Source organism: Macaca nemestrina, chromosome 6 (genome assembly GCF_043159975.1).
Source record: "Macaca nemestrina isolate mMacNem1 chromosome 6, mMacNem.hap1, whole genome shotgun sequence".
NCBI classification, from domain to species: domain Eukaryota; kingdom Metazoa; phylum Chordata; class Mammalia; order Primates; family Cercopithecidae; genus Macaca; species Macaca nemestrina.
In genome coordinates, this window is record NC_092130.1 from 71,432,625 (window position 1) to 71,459,367 (window position 26,743).

At 35.5% G+C, this 26,743-nt stretch overlaps 1 protein-coding gene across 20 annotated transcripts in view; it reads right to left on the minus strand.

The window, feature by feature from the left end:
* Positions 1-26,743, minus strand: part of LOC105471095 (FER tyrosine kinase) — a 692,543-nt gene that overhangs the window by 177,878 nt on the left and 487,922 nt on the right. The window contains exon 15 of one of the 20 annotated variants that reach the window (XM_071098647.1): positions 981-10,070. The exons of 18 other annotated variants lie outside the window; for them this stretch is intronic. Coding sequence is in view for 1 of the 2 variants with exons in the window: in XM_071098646.1 (XP_070954747.1) it covers positions 10,041-10,070 (30 nt within the window). In the remaining variant the exon portion in view is untranslated. Of the gene's footprint in view, positions 1-980; positions 10,071-26,743 lie in introns of those variants that run through there. One more of the 20 variants, XM_071098646.1, reaches the window with a different exon arrangement.

Genomic DNA, 26,743 nt, shown 5'->3' on the forward strand with positions numbered 1-26,743 from the left:
ATACCTATAGCATTAACACATTTAAAAAACATTTTAAGCATGTTTTTATGTATTTGGACATTAGACATGCATATTTAAAAATCTAAAAGAATGTACACAGAAAGCTAAATATTGTGCACGTCGGAATGAGGCTCATGGGTAATTTTTAATTCCTTTTACATTTTTCCATATGTATGTTCCTCACTTTTTCAAAATAAACTCATTTCACTTTTTCTAATTTCACAAAATAAACTGATTTCATTTCACTTTTGCCAAAAATATTCAAAACTCAGAAACACTGTAAATTATTCAAATACTAATATTCAAATACAGAGAATAACGGAAACCTGAATAATGGCTCTGAGGTAGAAAATGAGAGGGCAGATGTTTAAAATTTATAGTCAGCAGCACTTTATCAGCAACTGAATATGGGAGGTAAGAAAAGGTACGAAAATAATCTAGTTTGCATAACTGCAGATAATGCCATGGACTGGAGATCAAGACATAAATTCAGGAAGGAAAGAGAAGGTGTGGGGTGAGAAATAGGGATTATGAATTCTCTTTTGGACTATCTTAATTTGGATCACCCACAGGAGATCCAGGTGTTGATCCCTGGAGACAATTATAAATATTGGTGAAAACTTTGTGAAACTGGTAAAAGAACAGGAACACAAAACATTTAAAGAAGGATAAAAAGGCCGGGCACAGTGGCTCACGCCTGTAATCCCAACACTTTGAGAAGCCGAGGCGGGCAGATCACGAGGTCAGGAGATCGAGACCATCCTGGCTAACATGGTGAAACCCCATCTCTACTAAAAATACAAAAAATTAGCCAGGTGTGGTGGCGGGCGCCTGTAGTCCCAGCTACTCGGGAGGCTGAGGCAGGAGAATGGCGTGAACCCGGGAGGCGGAGCTTGCAGTGAGCTGAGATGGTGCCACTGCACTCCAGTCTGGGTGACAGAGTGAGACTCTGTCTCAAAAAAAAAAAAAAAAGGATAAAAAAGGAAACTAAGAAGAGATAACTAAGAGTCACAAAATAAGAAATACAGTAGACTGTTCAATACCAACACCTTTCCCATCCAAGTAGATACTCTTTGAAACGTGATCTTGCTGTTTCTCCTGTCCACAGGTAGTGTCTCTCATTTTGACCCTGAGTTAGTCTTGTTACTTACTTTGACCAACAGATTGGGGCAGAAGTGACACTGTGCAAATTACAAAATTTAGACCTGAAGAGGCCTCGAAGTTTCCATCTTCACTGTCTTAAAACACTACCCTGAGATCACGACACTGTTAAGCCTGGGCTTAAAAAGACTAGCCATTTCAGCTGTCTCAACTGAGCCCATTCCCTTAATCAGCCTGTCAGCTGAATGCAAATACGTGAGTGAATCCAGGCTAAATCAGCAGAACTTCCACCCATCAACCCACAGAACCATGAGAAACATAAAACATTATTTTTTAAGACACTAAATTTTTAGGTGGTGGCTTATACAGGAATAAGTAACTGCAACAAGAACAAACAGAATTGTGTCTTGAAAGACGCAAAACGCAAAGGGAGAAGGTAGATTCTATTAAGAGTAGTGAGACTCTTCCAAAAATAGCAGACATTTCAAACAGGCTGAGGGCTGAGAAGAGATCATTAATGCTAGTAATGAGTTGTCTCCAACATTTGAGAGTTAAATTTAAGTAAGGTGGTCAGGGTAGAGGCTTTTGGTGGTTTCTAATAGGTCAGTGATGAGAAACATCAACAAAGTAAGATATATTATGCTTATAAGTCACTTTAAAAGAAAGGAGTCATGAGCTATTAAAAAGACGGAAGAGGGCCGGGTGCCGTGGCTCACGCCTGTAATCCCACCACTTTGGGAGGCTGAGGCGGGCGGTTCACTTGAGGTCAGGAGTTCAAGACCAGCCTGGCCAACATGGTGAAACCCTGTCTCTACTAAAAACACAAAAATTAGCCAGGCATGGTGGTGTGCACCTACTTGGGAGACTGAGGCAGGAGAATCGCTTAAACCCGGGAGGCGGAAGCTGCGGTGAGCCGAGAAGATCACGCCACTGCACTCTAGCCTAGGCAACAGTGAGACTCTGTCTCAAAAACAAAATAAAAAATAAAAAGACTGAAGAGGAAGACTAGACTAGTGAAATGAAAGCTTTGGCTATTACTGTTTTTTTTGTTGTTGTTGTTGTTTTGGGATGGAGTTTTGCTCTTGTTGCCCAGGCTAGAATGCAATGGCACGATCTTGGATCACTGCAACCTCCGCCTCTCAGGTTCAAGCAATTCTCCTGCTTCAGCCTCCCAAGCACTGGGATTACAGGCATGTGCCACGATGCCCGTCTAATTTTGTATTTTTGGTAGTGACAGGGTTTCTCCGTGTTGGTCAGGCTGGTCTCAAACTCCCAACCTCAGGTGATCCACCCACCTCAGCCTCCCAAAAGGCTGGGATTACAGGCGTGAGCCACTGCGCCCGGCCGGCTATTATTGTTTAAGATAAGGATGGAGTGGCTGAGGAAAAAGACTGTAAGGGAATACGCAAAATTTTTTTTTTTTTAAGCAGAGAAAAATGATCAGTGAAAGGCCCAGTGAAGGTGAGAAAAAAAGGAACAAGATAGATGAGTTAACCAGAGAAAAATCAAAGACCTGGGTAAGGTGAGAGGAGCTGCGTTAACACAGAGAAAATTAGGACAGGTGAAAACAACTGCTGGTGGAGTGCACACGTGTTTCTTCTTCAGGTTCTTAGTAAAAGAAGGAAGCAAGGTCCCTGACTAATACTGAAGAAACTACAGACAGTTTAAGAACTTGAGAAAAAATGGTAAAGGTTGAAAATAGCTGTGGGAAATGGGGAGAGGAATCAATTAGACATGAGAACTATTAGAAACATGGTAAACATCTTTAATGATAGTTGTAGTCAGATAGAATAATTACCATTATGTCATTTAAATAGACAATAACATGAGTTTTATCAATTTTATGTACTAATAAACTTAATAAGGTTAAAGATACACTTTATTTCCTCCATGAGTACCAGATTATAATTTTAATCCACTAGTTTGTCTTTCTGTGGTTGTCAAAAGTGACCACAAAGAAGACATGCAGATCACAAATAACCACATGAAATGATGCTCAACATCTTCGGTCATTAGGGAAATGCAAATTAAAACTACAATGAGATACCACTATATATATTTATGAGAGTAGATAAAAGTAATTATCTAATTTATTTATTTTTAAACTGAAAAAACTAAAACCTGATAAAAATGTGGAGTCACTGGAATTCTTACGCATTGTAGGTAGGAATGTAAAATATGACAGTCACTTTAGAAAACAATTTCGCAGTTTCTTATAAAGTTAAAGGAACACTTACCGGACAAACCACCAATCTCATTCCTAACTATATACTTGATAAATGAAAAGTTAATGTTGACACAAAATCCTTTAAATGAACATTTATAGTTTTATTCATAATTGTTAAAAACTCAAAAACTTTCAACTAAGGAATGAATAAACAAATAGTGGTACATCACAAGGAAATGTTATTCAGAATAAAAGGAGGAAATTACTGATTTGTGCAACAATACGGATGAATCTCAATTGTAGTTTGCTAAATAAAAGAAGTCAAATTGAAAAGAGCACATACTGTATGATTCTTTATATATGACATTCTCACTTTACAAAGGCTGGGTAGCTGGGTTGACTAGAAAGGGGCCTAGAAGAATTTTGGGAGCTGATGGAATTGTTCTATAATTTGACTGTGGTGGTAGTTAAACAACTATATGCATTTGTCTAAACTTATCAGAACTATATGCTAAAAAGAATTAATTTTCACTTCTCTATGTAAAATTTATCCATTAATAAGTCTGACTAAAACAATATGAAGTGCCTTTTCAAAATGAAAGGACACTGTAAAGACTAATGTCTCCTACTTTGGGTTAAAACACAACAGGATCACAACACTGATACAATGTTAATACCTCATATATCTTAGAATATGAGCTATTCGAAACTGCATTTGGCCAGTATCAACAGACAATGTAATTAAAACTGTTAAAATCATAAATAATTTCTCAATTTTCTGAATAACCCATCTAATAAAAACGGCTGAACAACATCAGAATATAAAAAGCACAGGTTCCATAGCATGTTAATCTTATTCAATACAAAAGTTAAGTAAACTTTTGAAGCAAAGAACTGAAGACAACCTCTATCAAAGTTGTCCTCTAGAATTGTGCTCTTAGTATCAACATATTGCTATAATAATCTTAATTAAGTGGAGGTTAGGCAGGTAAGATATTTTTTCCCACCATATGAGCATCACATTCACTTTAGGCTAATTTAAGAGGACACTCATGGTAAAATAAAAATAGGCTTGTTCAAAAACTTAGATTACAATTTTTTACTCATCTTTAGAAATCACATGTAAATAACAATTCTCTACCCCCCTTCCTATTTCTGTTATAGTTCTAAAAACAAAAAGCAAAAAAGCTAAGAGAGCTGGTTTCATCACAGGTATATATTAGACACAAAAAGCAAAACCTTGCTTACTGCTTGTATTAGTCTATTCTCACGCTGCTAATAAAGACTTACCCAAGACTGGGTAATTTATAAAGGAAAGAGGTTTAATGCACTCACGGTTCCACATAGCTGAGGAGGCCTCACAATCATGGTGGAAGGCAAAGGAGAAGTAAAGTTTTGTCTCACATGGCGGCAGGCAAGACAGCATGAGCAGAGGAACTCCCCTTTATAAAATTACCAGCTCTCGTGAGATTTACTCACTATCACAAGAACAGCACAGGAAAGACTCGCCCCCATGATTCATTACCTCCACCAGATACCTCCCACAACAGGTGGGAATTATGGGAGCTACAATTCAAGTAGCTCAATATAACTGCTCAATGAAAACTCCTCACAGCTTTCTTCATTTCACCATCTCATTACAGAAAGGTAGAAAGAAAAAGGAAAATTGTTTAACTTCCCCAAGATTCAATGTCATCATTTATGAGTCTTAATACTGCTTCTCTCTACATCATGAGGTTGTTACAAAAAGCATATAAGTAGCTGTGCGAAGTACCATAAACAAAATCATATGTTCCTATAGTATATGTGAGTTAATCAATACTGGTTAAAAACAATAAATATTTTAAAAATGTACAGTTCCTTTTCATTCAATTAATTGTTCTAAAACTGGTCTCCAAGTGAATACAAATTTGTCTTAAGTTATACTCTGGTTGAGTGAAAACAAAATTTAAATGGAATGATTAATTCATTCATTCTTACAACAATGAGACACTTCCTGGGTGTGAAGCACACTGTACAAGAGTTTACAAAGCACAGGAAGGCAGAACACATAGTCCTTGCTGTTAAGGAACTTCAACTGAAGGGAAATTTAAATTCTGTGTTTGGTATGCTTCCATTTGTGTGCAAGAGCATGTGTATCTAAAACAAGTGTTACCTAAAGCTTCCCTAGCTAGTTTTTGGAACTCCTCTGTCTAAACCAGAATTCTTTTCCAACTAGTTCAGTTGTTTTCTGTATTTACTAGAATTTAAATGTCTTGTATATGTGCATATGTTTGTATGTGTCTGGGAGTATGCACAAACGTTGAAATCTTCCACAAATAGATGACACATGCTTATACATATATGTATCATACCTCATGTAAATATAATACCAACCATCAACCGCATATGTGTTGCATAAGTATGTTTGAATAAACACATACAGAGAAATACACACACACACACACACACACACACACACACACACACACAGAGGATAGTTTTTTTCCATTTGCCAACCTGCCTCGCCCTCTAACACCTATGCTCTTTCCTGCTTGGCTCTATCCCATGCCCCAGGAGGCTGACTCCTCAGACCTCACTTGAGGACTGTGTTGTTGATGGACCTCCAGTTAGATTCCGGCATGAGGTCCAAAGGTGGAAGAAAAGAGGCCTGATTTCTTTCCCACTCCTTTCCTCTTGCTGTGTTTAGGTCGGCTGCATCATCTCATCATAGGAAGCCCCACTTGCAAAGTTCCAGCACACACCGGATTCTGGTAACCATTTCTGCCTCTTGTCCCTTTATCCCTAGGGATGGATAGTAATAAGTTCCCACTGTGGCTAGTTTCTGAGAAATTAGCCATCCCTAGTCAGTTTGTTCCTTAATCCTGGAGTGCTTTTATCAGTAGTTCTTTTTGTTAAAAAAACAAAACAAAAATAACAACAAAAAAAAACTCTTCATTTGAACCATTTGGTAATATACTTATTGATAAATATATAAATTTGTCAACCACCACAAAATTTCAAATGAAACAACCTAAAATGAACACATTTACTAATGTTTTGTATGGTTCAAAACCAGGTTCCAAACCAACATACTTTTGATTGTTTTGTTACTATAACAGTAGTATATTATGAGAGAAAACATAAAAAATCATCAACACTATAATGCTCTGTAAATTTTTAAATATTTTAAAATAAATTTGTAATCATATGGTAAATTTGTGGTCATGCTGTTTTATGGCCTGTCTGTTCAATTAGAAGCATATTTTGTGAGCATATTACCATGACATTAATCTAAACACTTATTTTTAATAGGCTGCATAATATCCTTTCATATAAATTTATAGTCATTTACAGCTCTTGGTTGTGGACATTTGGATTTTTTCCCATTTTTGCTGTTGTTTTCAACGTTTTGGTTAGGATCCTTAAATGGCTAATATTTATTTATAATACATTCCTAGAAATAGGGGTATTTGAAAAAGGATATGCATATCTTGAAACTACTGACTGATATCCAATAAACTATTCTGTGATTAGGGAAACGTTATCTCTGACGTATGCAATATGTAGCCACAGGCCACATGGGGGCTGTTGAGTACTTAAAATGTGGTTATTGAAACTGAGGACATAAATGTTTAAGTAGCCAATGTATCTAGTGGCCATTTAGAGCACAGGATAGCTCTAGCTTCTTACTGCCCAACAGTCATTCAGAAAAGTTGTAGCGATTTACATTTGCATCAGCAGAGTATGAGAGTGCTCACTTCCTCATACCATTATTAGCAATGACATTTATTATTTTCTAGTATTTGTCAATTTGACAAAAAAAAAGATTGTATAATTGGTTTGCTGTTGTTTGTTTTGTTTTGTTTCTTGAGACAGGGTCTTACACTGTCGCCCAGGTTGAGTGCAGTGGCATGACCACAGCTCAATGCAGCCTCAACCTCCTGGGCTCAAGTGATCCTCCCACCTTGGCATCCCAAGTAGCTTGGACTACAGGTGTGTGCCACCATGCCCAGCAAATTTTAATTTTTTTTGGTAGAGATGGGGTCTAAGATGCCTGGGCTAATCTTGAACTTCTGGGTCCAAGTAATTCTCCCACCTCTGCCTCCCAAAGTGCTGGGATTACATGTGTGAGAAACCATGCCTGGCTATTATTTTTTAATTTTTTAAATTTAAATTTTTGAATGCTTGGGATATTTTTAAAATATGTTTTCTATCCATTTGTTTTCCTTCATGAATTGTTCTCTTTCTATGCCCATTTTTTTTTTTTACTAGAGAATGAATTTGTTTTTCTTAGAACAAAAGTACTCTATACACTAAATAAATTAATGTCTGCTTATATCTGTGGCAAATAATTTTAAAATTCTGTTTATAATGCTTTTTGATAAAAACAAGCTTTACATTTTAACATAAACTATGGATCTTATATTTGTGTCTTTTTCCTAAGTCAATTTAGTCTCAAATCAACTTACATATATTATATATCATCTTTATGAAAATAAAAGGTCAAGATTAACCAGTAAATATATACATCAAAAGACTATCCCAGCCTCCAACACATAGCAATGCAGATAAAATATATAAAGAGAAAGAATCAAAAAAACTCTGCTGGACTCAGAAACAAAATAAATACTTCCAGAGAAGCGAGATGCAGAGTTAATGACCCAAACCAGCTGTACTACTGTGTGCTAAGTAGTGAAATTAGACAGTTATAGTAAAGGGCTTTCCTCCTAGTTATTAAAAGAGACTAAAAATAAATCCATAATCCCAGATTGAAGCAAATTTACAGTAATACATAGAAGTGAAAACGGAAGAGCTAATACACATAGGAAAAGATGTTAAATCATCTAGTAATCAAGAAATATAATCTAATCTAGTAACATAATTGAAACCATACCTACCAGGATGGCAAAAAAAATAGTACGAATGGTAAATGTGTACATAAATGAAAACTCTTTTGCCATACTGATAGGAGTACAAATTGGTACAAACACATTGGAAAGCAACTTAGCAACATCTAACAGAATTAGAGACATGCTGACCCTTTCTTCTTGGTACTCTACTTCTAGGTATACAAAATAAAAGAAACTCTCACACATACCTCACAGCTCTAGAAAGGTCTTCTATATGTTCTGTTCGTGTCCGTGAAAATTAAAAGCAAAATAAATAAAAATATCCATTTAAAGAAAAGTGTATGAATTGTGTTACATCCATAAATTTTAAAAATCTATTTAAAAATTAAAAACAGCTGAAACAAATGAACGACAGCCACACTATCCATACAGGTGAATATAATTTTTAAAATGTTGACTACTAAGAACTGAGTTACAGAATAGTAAAATTGTATAAAAAAATTAAAACGTAACAAATGATAAACATGCAAAGACATATTGTGTATGGCAGTAAAAATAGCACATAGTAGTAACAGTACAAAAATTCAAGGAAAGAGAAATCAGAGAAGTATTATAGATAACACTAACTGGAAAAAGACATAGAATCAAGGAAGTCTACAAATTTATGCATAATATTTCAATTCTTTTAAAAAATCTAAAGCAAGAACAGTCAAATATTAGAAAAATTTTTTCAAAAGTTCATATATGGGTATTTACCATTTTAGTCCCTGTATTTTTTCATGTTTGAAATAATTCATATTATGTATGAAACTAATAAAAACAGAACCTACAAAGAGTTCTCTAGAACCTTTTCTAAAATACAATGTATATAAATCACTTTAACATCGAGGCAAAAATCCTCAACAAAATATTGGCAAACGGAATCCAGCAGTACACCAGAAAGCTTATCCACCGTGATCAAGTCAGATTCACCCCAAGATGCAAGGTTGGTTCAACATACACAAATCAAATAAACATAATTCATCGCATAAACAGAACTAAAGACAAAAACCACATGTTTATCTCAACAAACCCAGAAAAGGCCTTCAATAAAATGCAACATCCCTTCATGGTAAAAACTCTCAATAAACTCGGTATTGATGGAACATACCTCAAATTAATAAGAGCCATTAATACAGGGACTGCTGGCAAGATGGCCAAATAGGAACAGCTGCAGTCGGCAGCTCCCAGCGAGAAGGCGGGGGATTTCTGCATTTCTAACTGAGGTATCCGGTTCGTCTCACTGGAACTGGTTGGACAGTGGGTGCAGCCCATGGAGGCCGAGCCGAAGCAGGATGGGATGTTGCCTCACCCAGGAAGCACAAGGGGTGTCAGGGGATTTCCCTCCCCTGGCCAAGGGAAGTCATGAGGGACTGTGCTGTGAGGAACACTGCACTCTGGCCCAGATACTGCGCTTTTCCCACGGTCTTCACACCCTGCAGACCAGGAGATTCCCTCAGATGGCGAGGCCACCAGGGTCCTGGGTTTCAAGCACAAAACTGGGCGGCTGTTTGGGCAGTACCGAGCTAGCTGCAAGAGTTTTTTTTTTGTTTTAGTTTTTGTTGTTGTTTGTTGTTGTTGTTGTTGTTTTCATACCCCAGTGGTGCCTGGAACACCAGTGAGACAGAACCATTCACTCCCCTGGAAAGGGGAGGGAGACAAGTGTTCTGGTTCAGCAGGTTCCACACCCACGGAGTCCAGCAAGCTAAGATTCACTGGCTTGAAATTCTCACTGCCAGCACAGCAGTCTGAGGTCGACCTGGGATGCTGGAGCTTGGTATAGGGAGAGGTGTCCACCATTGCTGAGGATTGAGTAGGCATTGTAAACAAAGTCAGGGAGAAGTTTAAACTGGGAGGAGCCTACCACAGCTCAGCAAGGCTGCTGGGGCCAGACTGCCTCTCTAGATTCTTCGTCTCTGGGCAGGGCATCTCTGAAAAAAAGGCAGCAGCCACAGTCAGGAACTTACAGATAAAACTCCCATCTCCATCAAACAGAGCACCTGGGGAAAGGGGCGGCTGTGGGAACAGCTTCAGCAGACATAAACGTCCCTGCCTGATGGCTCTGAAGAGAGCAGCGGATCTCCCAGCATAGCACTTGAGCTCTGCTAAGGGTCAGATTGCCTCCTCAAATGGGTCCCTGACCCCCCTTCTCACCACTCCTATTGAACATAACATTAGAAGTTCTGGCCAGGGCAATCAGGCACGAGAAAGAAATAAAGGGTATTCAATTAGGAAAAGAGGAAGTCAAATTTTCTCTGTTTGCAGACGACATGATTGTATATTTAGAAAACCCCATCGTCTCAGTCCAAAATCTCCTTCAGCTGAGAAGCAACTTTAGCAAAGTCTCAGGATACAAAATCAATGTGCAAATTTCACAAGTATTCCTAAACACTGATAACAAAGAGAGAGCCAAATCATGAGTGAACTCCCATTCACAATAGCTACAAAGAGAATAAAATACCCAGGAATCCAACTTACAAGGGATGTGAACGACTTCTTCAAGGAGAACTACAAACCGCTGTCCAAGGAAGTAAAAGAGGACACAAATAAATGAAAAAACATTCCATGCTCATGGATATGAAGAATCAATATCATGAAAATGGCCATACTCCCCAAAGTAATGTACAGATTCAATGCTATCCCCATCAAGTGACCATTGACTTTCTTCACAGAATTGGAAAAAACTACTTTAAATTGCATATGGAACCAAAAAAAGAACCCACACAGCCAAGACAATCCTAGCAAAAATGAACAACACTGGAGGCATCACGCTACCTGACTTCAAACTATACTACAAGGCTACAGTAACCAAAACAGCATGGTACTGGTACCAAAACAGATATACAGATCAATGGAACATAACAGAGGCCTCAGAAATAACACCACCCACCTACAACCATCTGATCTTTGACAAACCTGACAAAAACAAGAAATGGGGAAAGGATTCCCTATTTAATAAATGGTGTTGGCTAGCCATATGCAGAAAACTGAAACTATACCCCTTCCTCACACCTTATACAAATATTAACTCAAGATGGATTAAATACTTAAATGTAAGACCTAAAACCATAAAAACCCTAGAAGAAAACCTAGGCAATACCATTCAGGACACAGGCATGGGCAAATACTTCAGGACTAAAATACCAAAAGCAATGGCAACAAAAGCCACAATTGACAAATGGGATCTAATTAAACTAGAGAGCTTCCACACAGCAAAAGAAATCATCATCAGAGGGAACAGGCATCCTATAGAATGGGAGAAAATTTTTTCAATCCATCCATCTGACAAAGGGCTAATATCCAGAATCTACAAAGAACTAAACAAATTCACAAGAAAAAACAACCCCTTGAAAAATCCCTTCATATCAAGGGACATGAACAGACGCTTCTCAAAAAAAGACATTTATGTGGCCAACAAACATGAAAAAAAGCTCATTATCACTGGTCATTAGAGAAATGCAAATCAAAACCACAATGAGATACCATCTCATGCCAGTTAGAATGGCAATCATTAAAAAGTCAGGAAACAACAGATGCTGGAGAGGATGTGGAAAAATAGGAATATTTTACACTGTTGGTGGGAGTGTAAATTAGTTCAGCCATTGTGGAAGACAGTGTGGTGATTCCTCAAGGATCTAGAATCAGAAATACCATTTGACCCAGCAATCCCATTACTGGCTATATACCCAAAGGATTATAAATCATTCTACTATAAAGACACATGCACACGTATGTTTTATTGCAGCACTGTTCACAATAGCAAAAACTTAGAACCAACCCAAATGCCCATCAATGATAGACTAGATAAAGAAAATATGGCACACGTACACCATCGAATACTAAGCAGCCATAAAAAAGGATGAGTTCATGTCCTTTGCAGGGACATGGATGAAGCTGGAAACTATCATTCTCAGCAAACTAACACAAGAACAGAAAACCAAACACCACATGTTCTCACTCATAAGTGGGAGTTGAACAATGAGAACACACGGACACAGGAACGGGAACATCACACACCAGGGCCTGTTGGGGGGTGGGGGACTAGGGGAGGGATAGCATTAGGAGAAATAGATAATGTAGATGACAGGTTGATGGCTGTAGCAAACCATTATGACACATGTATACCTATGTAACAAACCTGCATGTTCTGCACATGTACCCCAGAACTTAAAGTATACTAATTAAAAAAAGAAAAGAAAAGCCACTTACGACAAAATGACAGTCAATACCATACTGAATGGGTAAAAGCCAGAAGCATTCCCCTTAAAACTGGTACAAGACAAGGAACAGACTCTCCCACCACTCCTATTCAACACAGTATTGGAAGTTCTGGCCAGGGCAATCTGGTAAGAGAAAGAAATAGAGGGTATATGAATAGGAAGAGAGGAAGTCAAATTGCCTCTGTTTGCAGATGACGAGATCCATCTAGAAAACCCAGTAGTCTGAGCCCCAAATCTCCTTAAGCTAGTAAGTAACCTCAGCAAAGTCTCAGGATACAAAATCAATGTGCAAAAATCACAAGCATTCCTATATACCAACAATAGACAAGCAGAGCACCAAATCATGAATGAAGTTCCATTCACAATTGCTACAAAGAGAATAAAATACCTAGGCATACAGCTAACAAGGGAAGTGAAGAACCTCTTCAAGGAGAACTACAAACCATATTGCTCAAGGAAATAAGAGAGGACACAAACAAATGGAAAAACATTCCATGCTCATGGATAGGAATAATCAATATCATAAAAAAAGGCCATACTGCCCAAAGCAATTTATAAATTCAATGCTATTCCCATGAAACTACCACTGATATTCTTCACAGAATTAGAAAAAACTACTTTAAAATTCATATAGAACCAAAAAAGGACTGAAATAGCCAAGATAATCATAAACAAAAAGAACAAAGCTGGAGGAATCATACTACCCGACTTCAAACTATACCATAAGACTACACTAACCAAAACAGCATGGTGCTGGTACAAAAACAGACACATAGACCAATGGAACAGAATCAAGATCTCAGAAATATGACTGCACATCTACAACCATCTGATCTTCAACAAACCTGGCAAAAACAAGCAATGGGGAAAAGATTCCCTATTTAATAAATGGTGTTGGGAGAACTGGCTAGCCATATGGAGAAAATTGAAACTGGACCCCTTCCTTATACCTTTTACAAAAATTAACTCAAGATGGATTAAAGATTTAAATACAAAACCCAAAACTATAAAAACTCTAAAAGAAAATTTGGGGCATAGGCACGGGCAAAGTTTTCATGATGAATATATCAAAAGCAATTGCAACAAGAGCAAAACCTGACAAATGGGATCTAATTAAAGAGCTTCTGCACAGCAAAAGGAACTATCATCAGAGTGAACAGACAACCTACAGAATGGGAGAAAATTTTTGCAATCTATCCATTTGACAAAGTATTAATATCGTAGGTTACTACAAGGAACTTAAATTTACAAGAAGAAAACACATTAAAAAGTGGGCAAAGGGCATGAACAGAGACTTCTGAAAAGAAGACATTTAAGTGGCTAATAAACATGAAAAAAGCTTAACATCACTGATCATTAGAGAAATGCAAATCAAAACCACAAAGATACCATCTCACACCAGTCAGAATGTCGATTATTAAAAGTTAAGACACAACAAATGCTGGCAAGGCTATGGAGAAACAGGGATGCTTTTACACTGTTGGTGGGAATCACACAAGTGATTAATATCAGAAGAACCATCCTCATCTTGTATTTGAAAACATGAAGAAAAGGAACTAGAATTATTCAGCCAAAGGGAGAGAAAGCTTTGAAATAATTTAATATATTTCTGTGGCTAAGTTATATCTTGAGAGCTTTAAAGTGCTTCAAGAAAATTTTTCCTAAGTAAAATAGCAAGTGCTAAAAAAAAAAAAAAAATCAGCACTTAAAAACTTACTGAATAAACGAATGAATGAATAACAAATGAATAAGGAAGGTGATCTTGAAATACAGAAAAATCTGCTTGTGGTTATAAATTCTGCACAAATGTGATATAAATGACAATCCTGGAATAAATGTTGAACCCTTAAAAAAGTAAGAGATCAAAGTTAGTATACTATCTGAAAAGCTGCTAATTTCTTTTAATGATATATCTTTTCATTAAATTATAAAACCTTACATATGGATAAACAAATTAGTAATTTTCAGTAATTTGAGTGTTAAAAATTTGTTTGTTTGGGGGGTCGTGATACCTCATTGTCTATAATCACTTAAGATTATAAAATATGCCTATACTTTTTTCCTTTGCCTTAACAATAATTAGAGTAATTAAACTATTCTATAATCCAATTATTTGCATTATCCAGAATCCAGAAGCCATCTGAAATACACACCCATATATAAATGTGTGTATATATACACATACAAAATGAGACAGACATGCTATATTAATATTGGTATTTAATTTCAATATTGAAACTTTCTCCTTTTAATAATTTTCTTACTTTCTGTCTCATTACAAATAAGAGAACCTTTAAGATATATATTTGTATACGTGTGTGTATATATACATATACATCTAAATATTAAATATGTCACACTCAGAAGCACAATATGCAAATACATATTCATTCTAATTCTCAACAAAACCTTACTTCTTGCTTCATAAGTTATGTTTAATATTTTAATATTAAAAGTAGAGTAATAGGTATTTTAGCAGTATCAGTGTGAAAAATCACGGATGTAAATCTAGAAACATATTTCATTTCTGCACTATATTTGGGTAGAGAATCTCTGTATTGCTTGATTTCATTTAAGCTTCCTTCATTTAAAAGATGTTAATGAAGTTGACTCATCTATTTCACTGAATAATTACTCTTCGTTTTCTCACTCATTTCTGGCTTTATAAAGATGTATTTTCTGTGTGTCTCTCTCTTAAGACCATTTCATCTCTTTCAGCTTCCCAAAAAAGCATTCCTATTAATACTTCCCAAATATTTATACAGTATTATAATGATTTCTGTTATCTTCTCATCAATTTCCTTCATTTTCTCTTCACCTGTAATTTTTTTTGCAAGTATACTTACCTTTACATTTATATTTCTTTGAAATGTATTAAGTGGGCAGTTAGATGAGATGTACCTACATATACACACATGCATACACCAAAAGAGATACAAGTTTTATCTAATTTTTTAAGCTGAAATATTAATATACATAAATCAATATGTAATATACAATATTTTTAGAAAACTGAGTCCAGTATTTTTAAACTTATTGTCAACCATATTTTTAAAAGTTTGATTAAATATCTATCTATACAGGGAGAATTCAAATGAAAATCACCAAGTTAAAACAAGTTAGCAAAATCATGTTTCCTTCTAATACAATGTAAATACTAGCTTCCTTTCAGTTTCATCAACATTTTAATTCAATGACTAAACTAATTTAAAATTTGTTTTCGCTTGTACTAATATACACTAATCTCAGTGAAATAAAAGAGGACACAAACAAATGGAAGAACATACCATGCTCATGGATAGGAAGAATCAATATCGTGAAAATGGCCATACTGCCCAAGGTTATTTATAGATTCAATGCCATCCCCATCAAGCTACCAATGAGTTTCTTCACAGAATTGGAAAAAACTGCTTTAAAGTTCATATGGAACCAAAAAAGAGCCCGCATCTCCAAGACAATCCTAAGTCAAAAGAACAAAGCTGGAGGCATCACGCTACCTGACTTCAAACTATACTACAAGGCTACAGTAACCAAAACAGCATGGTACTGGTACCAAAACAGAGATATAGACCAATGGAACAGAACAGAGTCCTCAGAAATAATACCACACATCTACAGCCATCTGATCTTTGACAAACCTGACAAAAACAAGAAATGGGGAAAGGATTCCCTATTTAATAAATGGTGCTGGGAAAATTGGCTAGCCATAAGTAGAAAGCTGAAACTGGATCCTTTCCTTACTCCTTATACAAAAATTAATTCAAGATGGATTAGAGACTTAAATGTTAGACCTAATACCATAAAAATCCTAGAGGAAAACTTAGGTAGTACCATTCAGGACATAGGCATGGGCAAAGACTTCATGTCTAAAACACCAAAAGCAACGGCAGCGAAAGCCAAAATTGACAAATGGGATCTCATTAAATTAAAGAGCTTCTGCACAGCAAAAGAAACTACCATCAGAGTGAACAGGCAACCTACAGAATGGGAGAAAAGTTTTGCAATCTACTCATCTGACAAAGGGCTAATATCCAGAACCTACAAAGAACTCAAACAAATTTACAAGAAAAAAACAAACAACCCCATCAAAAAGTGGGCAAAGGATATGAACAGACATTTCTCAAAAGAAGACATTCATACAGCCAACAGACACATGAAAAAATGCTCATCATCACTGGCCATCAGAGAAATGCAAATCAAAACCACAATGAGATACCATCTCACACCAGTTAGAATGGCAATCATTAAAAAGTCAGGAAACAACAGGTGCTGGAGAGGATGTGGAGAAATAGGAACGCTTTTACACTGTTGGTGGGATTGTAAACTAGTTCAACCATTATGGAAAATAGTATGGCGATTCCTCAAGGATCTAGAACTAGATGTACCATATGACCCAGCCATCCCATTACTGGGTATATACCCAAAGGATTATAAATTATGCTGCTATAAAGACACATGCACACGTATGTTTATTGCGGCACTATTCACAATAGCAAAGACTTGGAATCAACCCAAATGTCCATCAGTGACAGATTGGATTAAGAAAATGTGGCAGATATACACCATGGAATACTATGCAGCCATCAAAAAGGATGGGTTTGCGTCCTTTGTAGGGACATGGATGCAGCTGGAAACCATCATTCTTAGCAAACTATCACAAGAACAGAAAACCAAACACCGCATGTTCTCACTCATAGGTGGGAACTGAACAATAAGATCACTTGGACTCAGGAAGGGGAACATCACACACAGGGGCCTATCATGGGGAGGGGGGAGGGGGGAGGGATTGCATTGGGAGTTATACCTGATGTAAATGATGAGTTGATGGGTGCAGCACACCAACATGGCACAAGTATACATATGTAACAAACCTGCACGTTATGCACATGTACCCTACAACTTAAAGTATAATAATAATAAATAAATTAAAAAAAAAAAAAGAAGCTGCTTACTTTTATATGACTGTGACAGAAAAAATTAAATGGATTCTATGTGTGACATGGCCCAAATCACCTAATCAATTCTTTAGAAATTTACTGAGTATCTAGTAAGTACAAGGCACTCGGCGGACACAAAAAGTATCATGACATACTCCTTGACCTGAGACTGACTAGAGGGAAAATGTGACTGCTTACAAAAACATTGGTGAATGTAGGACAAACTATCTTTCTTCAATTTAAAATAACTGTATTAAATGCCTAGCTCTATCATATTATACTATTTCATATTAATGTATTTTCATGCTTACACCACATACGATTTTTATATAGGAAATACTACTAAAATAATAACTATATTTTAACTGTTTTCTTTGGCATTTTTCAAATCTAATACTAATCATCAAGATGCAATGAGAGAGATATAGTTATAAGAGATACAAAAATGTTTAGAAAATCCTAATGTATTCAAACAAAGAAAAAATATACATATACAGTATCAGTTAAGTTCATCTGTTAAAACAAAAATGGAAAGATGGATAACATTTCACACTCAGAAAGAAAGGAATATGCTAAATGACCTAGGATTTTTCAAAGTATCCAGGAAGCTCATAAATAGCCCAATATTTCATTGGATTCATAAGAAAATATTTTTTGGAACTTAATATTTCTTAATGATTCTTAACATTTCTTAATATTTATTTCTTAATTATTTTCATTTGATTATTTGTAATGTAAAGCAACTGAAGAATATTGCAGAAAGCAGTTTGGCAAAGGTTGTTGGTCTTTTTAAGAAATCTCGAAAGACCAACAGATCAGCATTATCCATCTTCATGCACTCCCATAATCTTTTTTTCATAATGACTAGTTCTGATTTTTTTCTATTATAATAAAAACAAGATGAGTAACACTCAGCACCCAGATTTTACACATTTGAAGATTATTTCAGTAGGACTGACTCCTGGTAATAAGATTAAAAGGTCAACAATAAAATAAAGTTGGAAATCAACTCCAAAAGGAACCTCAAAACCATGCAAATAAATAGAAATTAAATAACCTGCTCGTGAATGATTGTTGCAAATGAAATCAAGATGGAAATTTAAAAATTCTTTGAACTGAACAATAATAATGACACAATGTATCAAAACCTTTGGGATATAGCAAAGGTAGTGCTAAGAGGAAAGTTCCTAGCCTTAAATGTCTACATCAAAAAGTCAGAAAGAGTACAAATAGACAATCTAAGGCCACACCTCAAGAAACAAGAACAAACCAAACCCAAACCTATCAAAAGAAAAGAAACAAAGATCAGAGCCAAACTAAATGAAACTGATACAAATAACAACAACAAAGATAAATGAAACAAAAAGCTGGTTCTTTGAAAAGATAAATAAAATTGACAGACCATTAGCAACATTAACCCAGAAAATAAGAGAGATGATTCAAATAAGCTCAATTATAATTTAAATGGGAGATATTACAATTGGTACCACGGATATACAAAAGATCATTCAAGGCTACTATGAACACCTTTACGTACATAAATTAGAAAACCTAGAGAAAATGGATAAATTCCTGGAAATATAGAACTCTCCTAGATTAAATCAAGAAGAAACAGAAACTCTGAGAAGACCAGTAATAAGCAGTGAGATTGAACTGGTAATAAAAATTTGCCAACAACAAAAAAGTCCAGGACCAGATGGATTCACAGTTGAATTCTATCAAACATTCAAAGAAGAAATGGTACCAATCCTAGTGACACTATTCCACAAGGCAAAGAGAAAAAAGAGAAAATGTTCCCTAAATCATTCGATGAAGCTAGTATCATCCTAATATGAAAATCAGAAAAGGACAGAGCAATAAAAGAAAAACTACAGACCAATATCCCTGATGAACACAGATGCAAAAATCCTTTAAAAATATGAGCTAATCAAATCCAACAGAATATCAAAAAGATAATCCACCATGACCAAGTGGGTTTCATGCCAGGGATGCAGGGATGGTTCAAAGTACACAAGTCAATAAATGTAATACACCACATAAACAGAATTAAAAACAGAAATCACATCATCTCAAGAAATGCAGAAAAAGCATTTGACAAAATTCAGCATCCCTTTGTGATTAACACCCTCAACAATACTGGCAGAGAAGGGATATACCTTAACGTAATAAAGCCATCTATGACAAACTCACAGCCAACATAATATTGAATGGGAAAAAGTTGAAAGCATTCCCTCTCAGAAGTGGAATGAGACAAGGGCACCCACTCTCACCACTTCCATTCAACATAGCACTGGAAGTCCTAGCCAGAGCAATCAGACAAGAAGAAAAAAAATAAAGCACATCCAAATTGGCAAAGAGGATGCTAAATTGTTGCTGTTTGCTAATGATATGATTGTATACCTAGAAAACCCTAAATACTCCTCCAAAAAGCTTGTAGAACTGGTAAACGAATTTGGCAAAGTTTCAGGATACAAAATTAATGTACACAATTAGTAGCTCTTCTACACACCAACAGCAACCAAGCTGAGAATCAAATTAAGAACTCAAACCTCTTTACAATAACTGCAAAAAAATAAAATAAAATTTAGGAATATACCTAACCACTGAGGTGAAAGACCTCTACCAGGTTTTAGTTTTGGTTTTTTTTGTTTTCTTTTTTTTTTGAGATGGAGTTTCGCTCGTATCACCCAGGCTGGAGTGCAATGGCACGATCTCAGCTCACTGCAACCTCCATCTCCCGGGTCCAAGCGATTCTCCTGCCTTAGCCTCCCAAGTAGCTGGGATTACAGGCACCCACCACCATGCCTGGCTAATTGTTTATTTTTAGTAGAGACGGGGTTTCGCCATTTTGGCCAGGCTGGTCTCGAAATCCTGACCTCATGTGATCTGCCTGCCCTTGGCTTCCCAAATTGCTGGGATTACAGGTGTGAGCCATAGCGCCTGTACAAAACACTACAAAACACTACAACACTACAAAACACTACAACTACAAAACACTAAAACTACAAAATACTAAAACACTGCTGAAAGAAATCACAGAAAAAACAAACAAATGGAAACACATCTCAAGCTCATGGATGGGGTAGAATCAATATTGTGAGAATGACCATATTACCAAAAGCAATCTACAAATTCAATGCAATTTCCAGCAAAACACCACCATCATTCTTGGCAGAACTAGAAAAAAAAATCCAAAAACTCACATGGAAACAAAAAAAGAGCCCTCATAGGCAAAACAAGACTAAACAAAAAGAACAAATCTGGAGGCATCCCATTACCTGACTCCAAACTATATCATAAAGCCATAGTCACTAAAACAGCATGGTACTGGTATAAAAATAGGCATAGACCAATGCAACAGAATACAGAACCCAGAAATAAACCCAAATACTTACAGTCAACTGATCTTCAACAAAGCAAACAAAAACATAAAGTGGATAAAGGACACCCTATTCAACAAATGTTGCTGGAATAACTGGCAAGTCACATGTAGAAGAATGAAACTGGATCCTCATTTCTCACCTTACATCAAAATCAACTCAGGATGGATCAAGGACTTCAATTTAAGATCTGAAACTGTAAAAATTCTAAAAGATAACATCGGAAAAACCATTCTAGACACTTGATTAGTCAAAGACTTCATGACCAAGAACCCAAAAGCAAATGCAACAAAAACAAAGATAAATATATGAGACTTAATTAAATTAAAAAGCTTCTGCACAGAAAAAGAAACAATCATCAGAGTAAACAGACAACCCACAGAGTGGGAGAAAATCTTCACAATCTATACATCTGAAAAAGGACTAATATCCAGAATCTACAATGAACCCAAACAAATGAAAAGAAAAGAAAAGAAAAGAACCCAGCCAAAAGTGGGCTAAGAACATGAATAGAAAATTCTCAAAAGAAGATATACAATTAGCCAACAAATACTTGATGAAATGGTCAACATCACTAATGATTAGGGAAATGCAAATCAAAACCACAATGTGATACCACGTTACTCCTACAAGAATGGCCATAATAAAGAAATAAAAAAATAAAACATGTTGGCATAGATGTGGTGAAAAGGGAACACTTTTACACTGCTGGTGGGAATGTAAACAAGTACAACCACTATGGAAAACAGTGGAGATTCCTTAAAGAAGTAAAAGTAGAACCACCATTTGATCCAGCAATCCCACTATTGGGTAGCTATCCGGAGGAAAAGAAGTCATTGTACGAAAAAGATATTTGCATACACATGTTTAAAGCAGCACAATTCGCAATTGCAAAAATATGAAACCAACCCAAATGCCCATCAATCAATGAGTGGATAAAGAAATTGTGGTGTATATATACCATGTCATACTATTCAGCCATAAAACAGAACAAAATAATGGCATTCGTAGCCACCTGGATGCAACTGGGGACCATTATTCTAAGTGAAGTAACAGAGGAATGAAAAACCAAACATAGTATGTTCTCACTCATAAGTGGGAGCTAAGTTATGAGGATGCAAAGGCATAAGAATGATACAGTGGACTTTGGGGACTCGTGGGAAACGGTGGGAGGGAATGAGGGATAAAAGACTACACACAGGGTACAGTGCACACTGCTCGGGTAACGGGTGCACCATAATCTCAGAAATCACAACCTCCATAAAGAACTTACTCATGTTCTTTATGAAGCAAACACCACCTGCTCCCCAGAAACCTATTTAAAAAGAAAGAGAGAAAAAAAAAACTTTCAAAAAGTGGAAAGAAACAAATAGTGACTGTCAGGTTAAATGGACGAAAAAAAAAAAAAGATTAAAAGGTCAAAGAGTAGAACAATTTATATTACTATTTACTGTAAAGATATCATCCTGTTATGGTCCAGCTTTTTAAATTTTGCTAAAAATGTTTCAAAAACTAAAATCTATTCAGAGCTTTATTTGTACATATGGTTACACTGAATTGTCATACTTTGCATTTATTTTTTAAAACAATTTTAGTCACTCTCATGTGACCTGTCAGCCCATGTCCACTCTCCATTTAAACCCTGGCTTTTTAGAATGTTTTTCCCTATTTTTATGAATTATTTGCATGATAAGCACTAGTCTTAATTTGTAATTGTCTTATTATCTTAGAGTTATTCTTTTAATATTTTAGATTAGTATATTATTAGATACTCAAAATTGCTAACATTAACCTTTCTTTAATTTCCGTGGGTTTTCTAAACTCTAAATGTCTTATCTCCATGTCCAAAAGTTTATAAATATTAAGTTAATTTTTATTATTTCTTATAACTTGATTTTATATATAATTCTAATTCATTTTAAAAGTATAGTACTGTGAAAAGCAATGTCTAAACTATTGCCTTACCAAATTGCTACCAGTTTATCTCACCACCACAAACTGAGAGACAATTCCCTTTGCAACTGATTTTTGATACATCCTTTGTTATAGTTTCCCCATATACTTTTAGATAAATGACAATTTGTCATATTTTTGTGTTTTTTAGTGTAATAAAAAGACATGAGCATAATACTCAATGAATATTAAGTACTGTCTTATACTCAATGAAATATAACTCAATGAATAATACAGAATGTAAAAAAAATAACTATTGTGGCATTTACTTATTCTCCAACGTCATGTTTGGGATAAGAATAATTTCAGTTCCCAGTTAGTTTTCTTCTACAGTATTTTCAAATATGCTTTGATAATCCTTCAAACAAATTTTATACTCTTCAGCTTTATTCCTTAAGGATATTTAAACTTGTATATATAATAAGTTGAATTTCGTAGGGCATTTTATATAATTTTTATATTTCTATCATCTGAGTTATTATTAACTTGACAAATTGAATTGTTTCTGTAAATCTGGTGAACACATTCTCAATTCCTTTTTCTATATTCCTCTAGATCTTTGCCTATAGTAACTTTAAGTCCCCATAAAGAGAATTTTAAGAAATAAGAATGGTAAGACAGGATTCTAGGAAAACTTTTAGGGATCTTTTACTTTTGGAAGAATAAAAGGTAAGGCAAGCAAAGGAAAGGACAGAAAACTGCTAGTAGAACTTGTTGACCTAAAATAACATGTTTGAAAAATTAAATGAGTCCCCAGAGTATACATTTCAAGAAGAGTAGGACCATGTCTGTTTTGTTTTTTTACTGTATTGTCAGCACCAGAGGCAAAGTAGGTGCTCAATAAATATTTGCTGACTGCATGAAAGAAACCAAGAGAGCAGAGAGAAAGAGAGAGGGGATGACAGAGCAAAGAGAGAATGAACGTTTGAGCACAAGTATAAGGGTGTGTTAGCTTGCTTTCAGTAGCTGTTTAAGGTGTCTCACAATTCTACCCATTTTTAGAAGAATCTGGGTAGTGCATTTTAGCTGACCTAGAAGGACTTGAAATCAGGAGCTGTTTAAATCACCATATGTTCTCTTGCTCCTCTGTGAACTTGACTCTGCCACTAAAATTGTAAACCGCCTAAAGTCAAATTTCACCCACAGACTTTGGATGCGTAACTCCAGTGTTCCCTCTGTTCTCAACTTAGGAATTCTGTATGGCTTAGAAATACTACTTATCTGCTTAATGTGTTGATGAAACTACTAAGAATGACTGTCATGTCAAAAACTTCACTGTCACAAGAGGACAAAAATTAACTTAGTGCTTTACATATATTTCATACCTATAAGAACACTATGAATCAGCTGTCAATATTTCTGCCCAAAATCTACTCAATTCTAAAATATAATTATATTTCAACAGGGTTTAGATCAAAAGCACAAAGGCATTTTAAGGAAGCACACAGTAAAGTAAAAGAATAGGGGTTTTGAGGAAGCAGTAAAGAGCTCAGACTGGGAAAAAGTGTTAAATTATGGTCTAAGTATAAATCTTACTCAGAGATGCTATTGGTTTTGTAATTTTGTACTACTAATTCCTTTTTCAGAAGTCACATTCAACAGATATGTTCAATATGATGCTCAATTATGTCCAAAATTGTTCCTGACCCTGTAAATCTTTCCATATTGTCATAGCATCTCATTAAGATTAGAATCATTCAATTTATCAATTCACTCATTCAACAAATATTTATTGAATACGTACTAGGTGCTAGGGAACACAATGGCACAAAATATGTACCATCCTTGCCATCATGGGGCTTACTGTGTAGTGGTATTAGTATACTAGTAGTAGTAATAAACAACAGAAACAGTTAACATATTTAGTATGCATGCCATTTAAGACAATAGAACCAATGAGGTAAGATTATCACCATTTTATGGATGAGAAAATGAAGCTTAAACAGGTGTATGCTAGTAAATGTATAACTACAAAAAAAAAAAAAAAAGAAAAAGAAAAATGTTGAGAAGGAAAACTAAAGTGTGTAGGGAATATCTGATAATTGCCTAGGAGTTGGGAACATATTTCTGAAGAAATAATCTTCACAGTAGCTTTCTTGACTCAACCTAAAATATGACAGACCAAACACAGATTTAAGAATTATAATTCTTACAAAGATGAACTTTACTATTTACTGTTTCAAATCACTTCAGAATGATTACAGTGAATACTTTATTAGAGGAATACTGAAAAAATAGTGTTAATGCAGAATATTATTTTAGATACCTTTCTTCTGAGTTCTATAAGACTGCAAAAATCAATTTTAGAACATCAACTTCTCCAAAAAGCCATAAAATAGGTTTCTGCACCACTGATTCTTGATCATTAGGATGCTTGGAGATCATTAAAGTTTAAAGAGGTCACAGCTTATACCTCAAATAATTACCAGCCTAGTTCCTGATAAATGCAATTTTTTCTCTTATTACCAAAGGTACAATGCATGTGCTTCTACTCCAAATTCCTACTATATTCTCCATCTAAATTACAAAGATAAGGTGATAACGACAGCTTACAGGCTCCAGATCCTTTCTTTCTTTCCATCTAGATTAGTTTATGTTAGAGGTTCTCAAACTTTAGGGAGCATCCAAATCACCTAGAAGCGTCATTAAAACACAGAAAGCTGGGCCCTACTTTCAGAGTTTCTGATTCTGTAGGTGTGGGGTGGAGTCAGAAAATTTGCATTTCTAACAAGTTCCAGGTGATGTTGACTTTACTAGTCCAGGGCCTGCACCTTCAAAACCACTGGTCTAGGAGGTGAACCACAGGGAGATCTGTAAGTAAAAGTGGGAAAGCACTCATATTTCCCAGTGTCAGTGGTCCTTAATTAGCATCATTGATGGTTATAAGAAACAGTCACAAAAACTCTATAAACTCTTACTATGAACATGAAATTACAGGCACTCTCCTCTTATGTGCCACTTGGAGAGGCAGCACAACATAATGTTGAAGACCAAATACCCTCAAGTCAAATTGTCTGGGTTGGAATCCAAGCTCTGCCACTTAATAGTTATGCAGTCTTGAACAAATTATGTAACTTCTCTGTGCCTCAATTTCCTCATCCGTAAAACTAGGAAAATAATATCCACCTCGTAAGATTTTTACAAAAATTTAATGAGTAAAGCACTTAGAACAATGTCTGATTTATATTACATATAAATGTTTATTAAAGGCTAGTCTTCTGATTAAAGCCTTACAAAAGCTATCTCTAAGGTCTCAGGACTATGCACAGCTGTTCTCTTCAGTACCTTCCTTTATTTTACACATTTATTGTTTACTCACTCAGAACTGAATGTCTCACCTATATCAACTTTAGAGGAACCTTGATAAACATTTCTGTATAATATTTACCTTATATAAGGAGGGCACATATATTTATACCCTCCTTAAATATGTATATATGCTTTTTTTCTCTTCTCTCCAGTTTCAACATCCCCTCATTTTTAGCCTGTTTTATTTAACACAGCTTTGCAAATGTCTCCTAATCCGTTATTGGAATTAAGCAAGATATACAAATCAATGACCCCCACAAATATGCTCTGACTTTTTCCTATCTTTAAATACTACAGTCATTAAACAATGGAAGTAAACTAAAACACATTATTAAGCTTCAGTTATGAACTAAAAAAAAAATTTCAGCGATTGTGTATTACCTTTTACATAATAATGAGCTATAATACAAGCATACCTTATTTTATTGTGCTTCACTTTACTGTGATTTGTAGATATTTCTTACAAATTGAAGATTTGTGGCAACCATGGGTCAATCAAGTCTATTGATGTCATTTTCCAACAGCATGTGTTCATTCTTCTCTAAAAAACCCTACCAAAAGTTACTCTTTTCCCCTTTTAACAGAAACATGTTTTTCAGTTTTTACTAAAATTTTATCAAATGACAAGAAATCTGAATTAGAGGTTGCATGTTACATCTGTCCAACAAAACACTTGTTTCTTTTGCTTCTTCACATGATTCAGTAATAGGGTCAGACCCATTTTAGAGGATAATCAGCAATCACTCATGGACTATGGCAATCAGGTGACTGTAATGAAAATGCTCAGTCTTCTGAAGGGTATTTG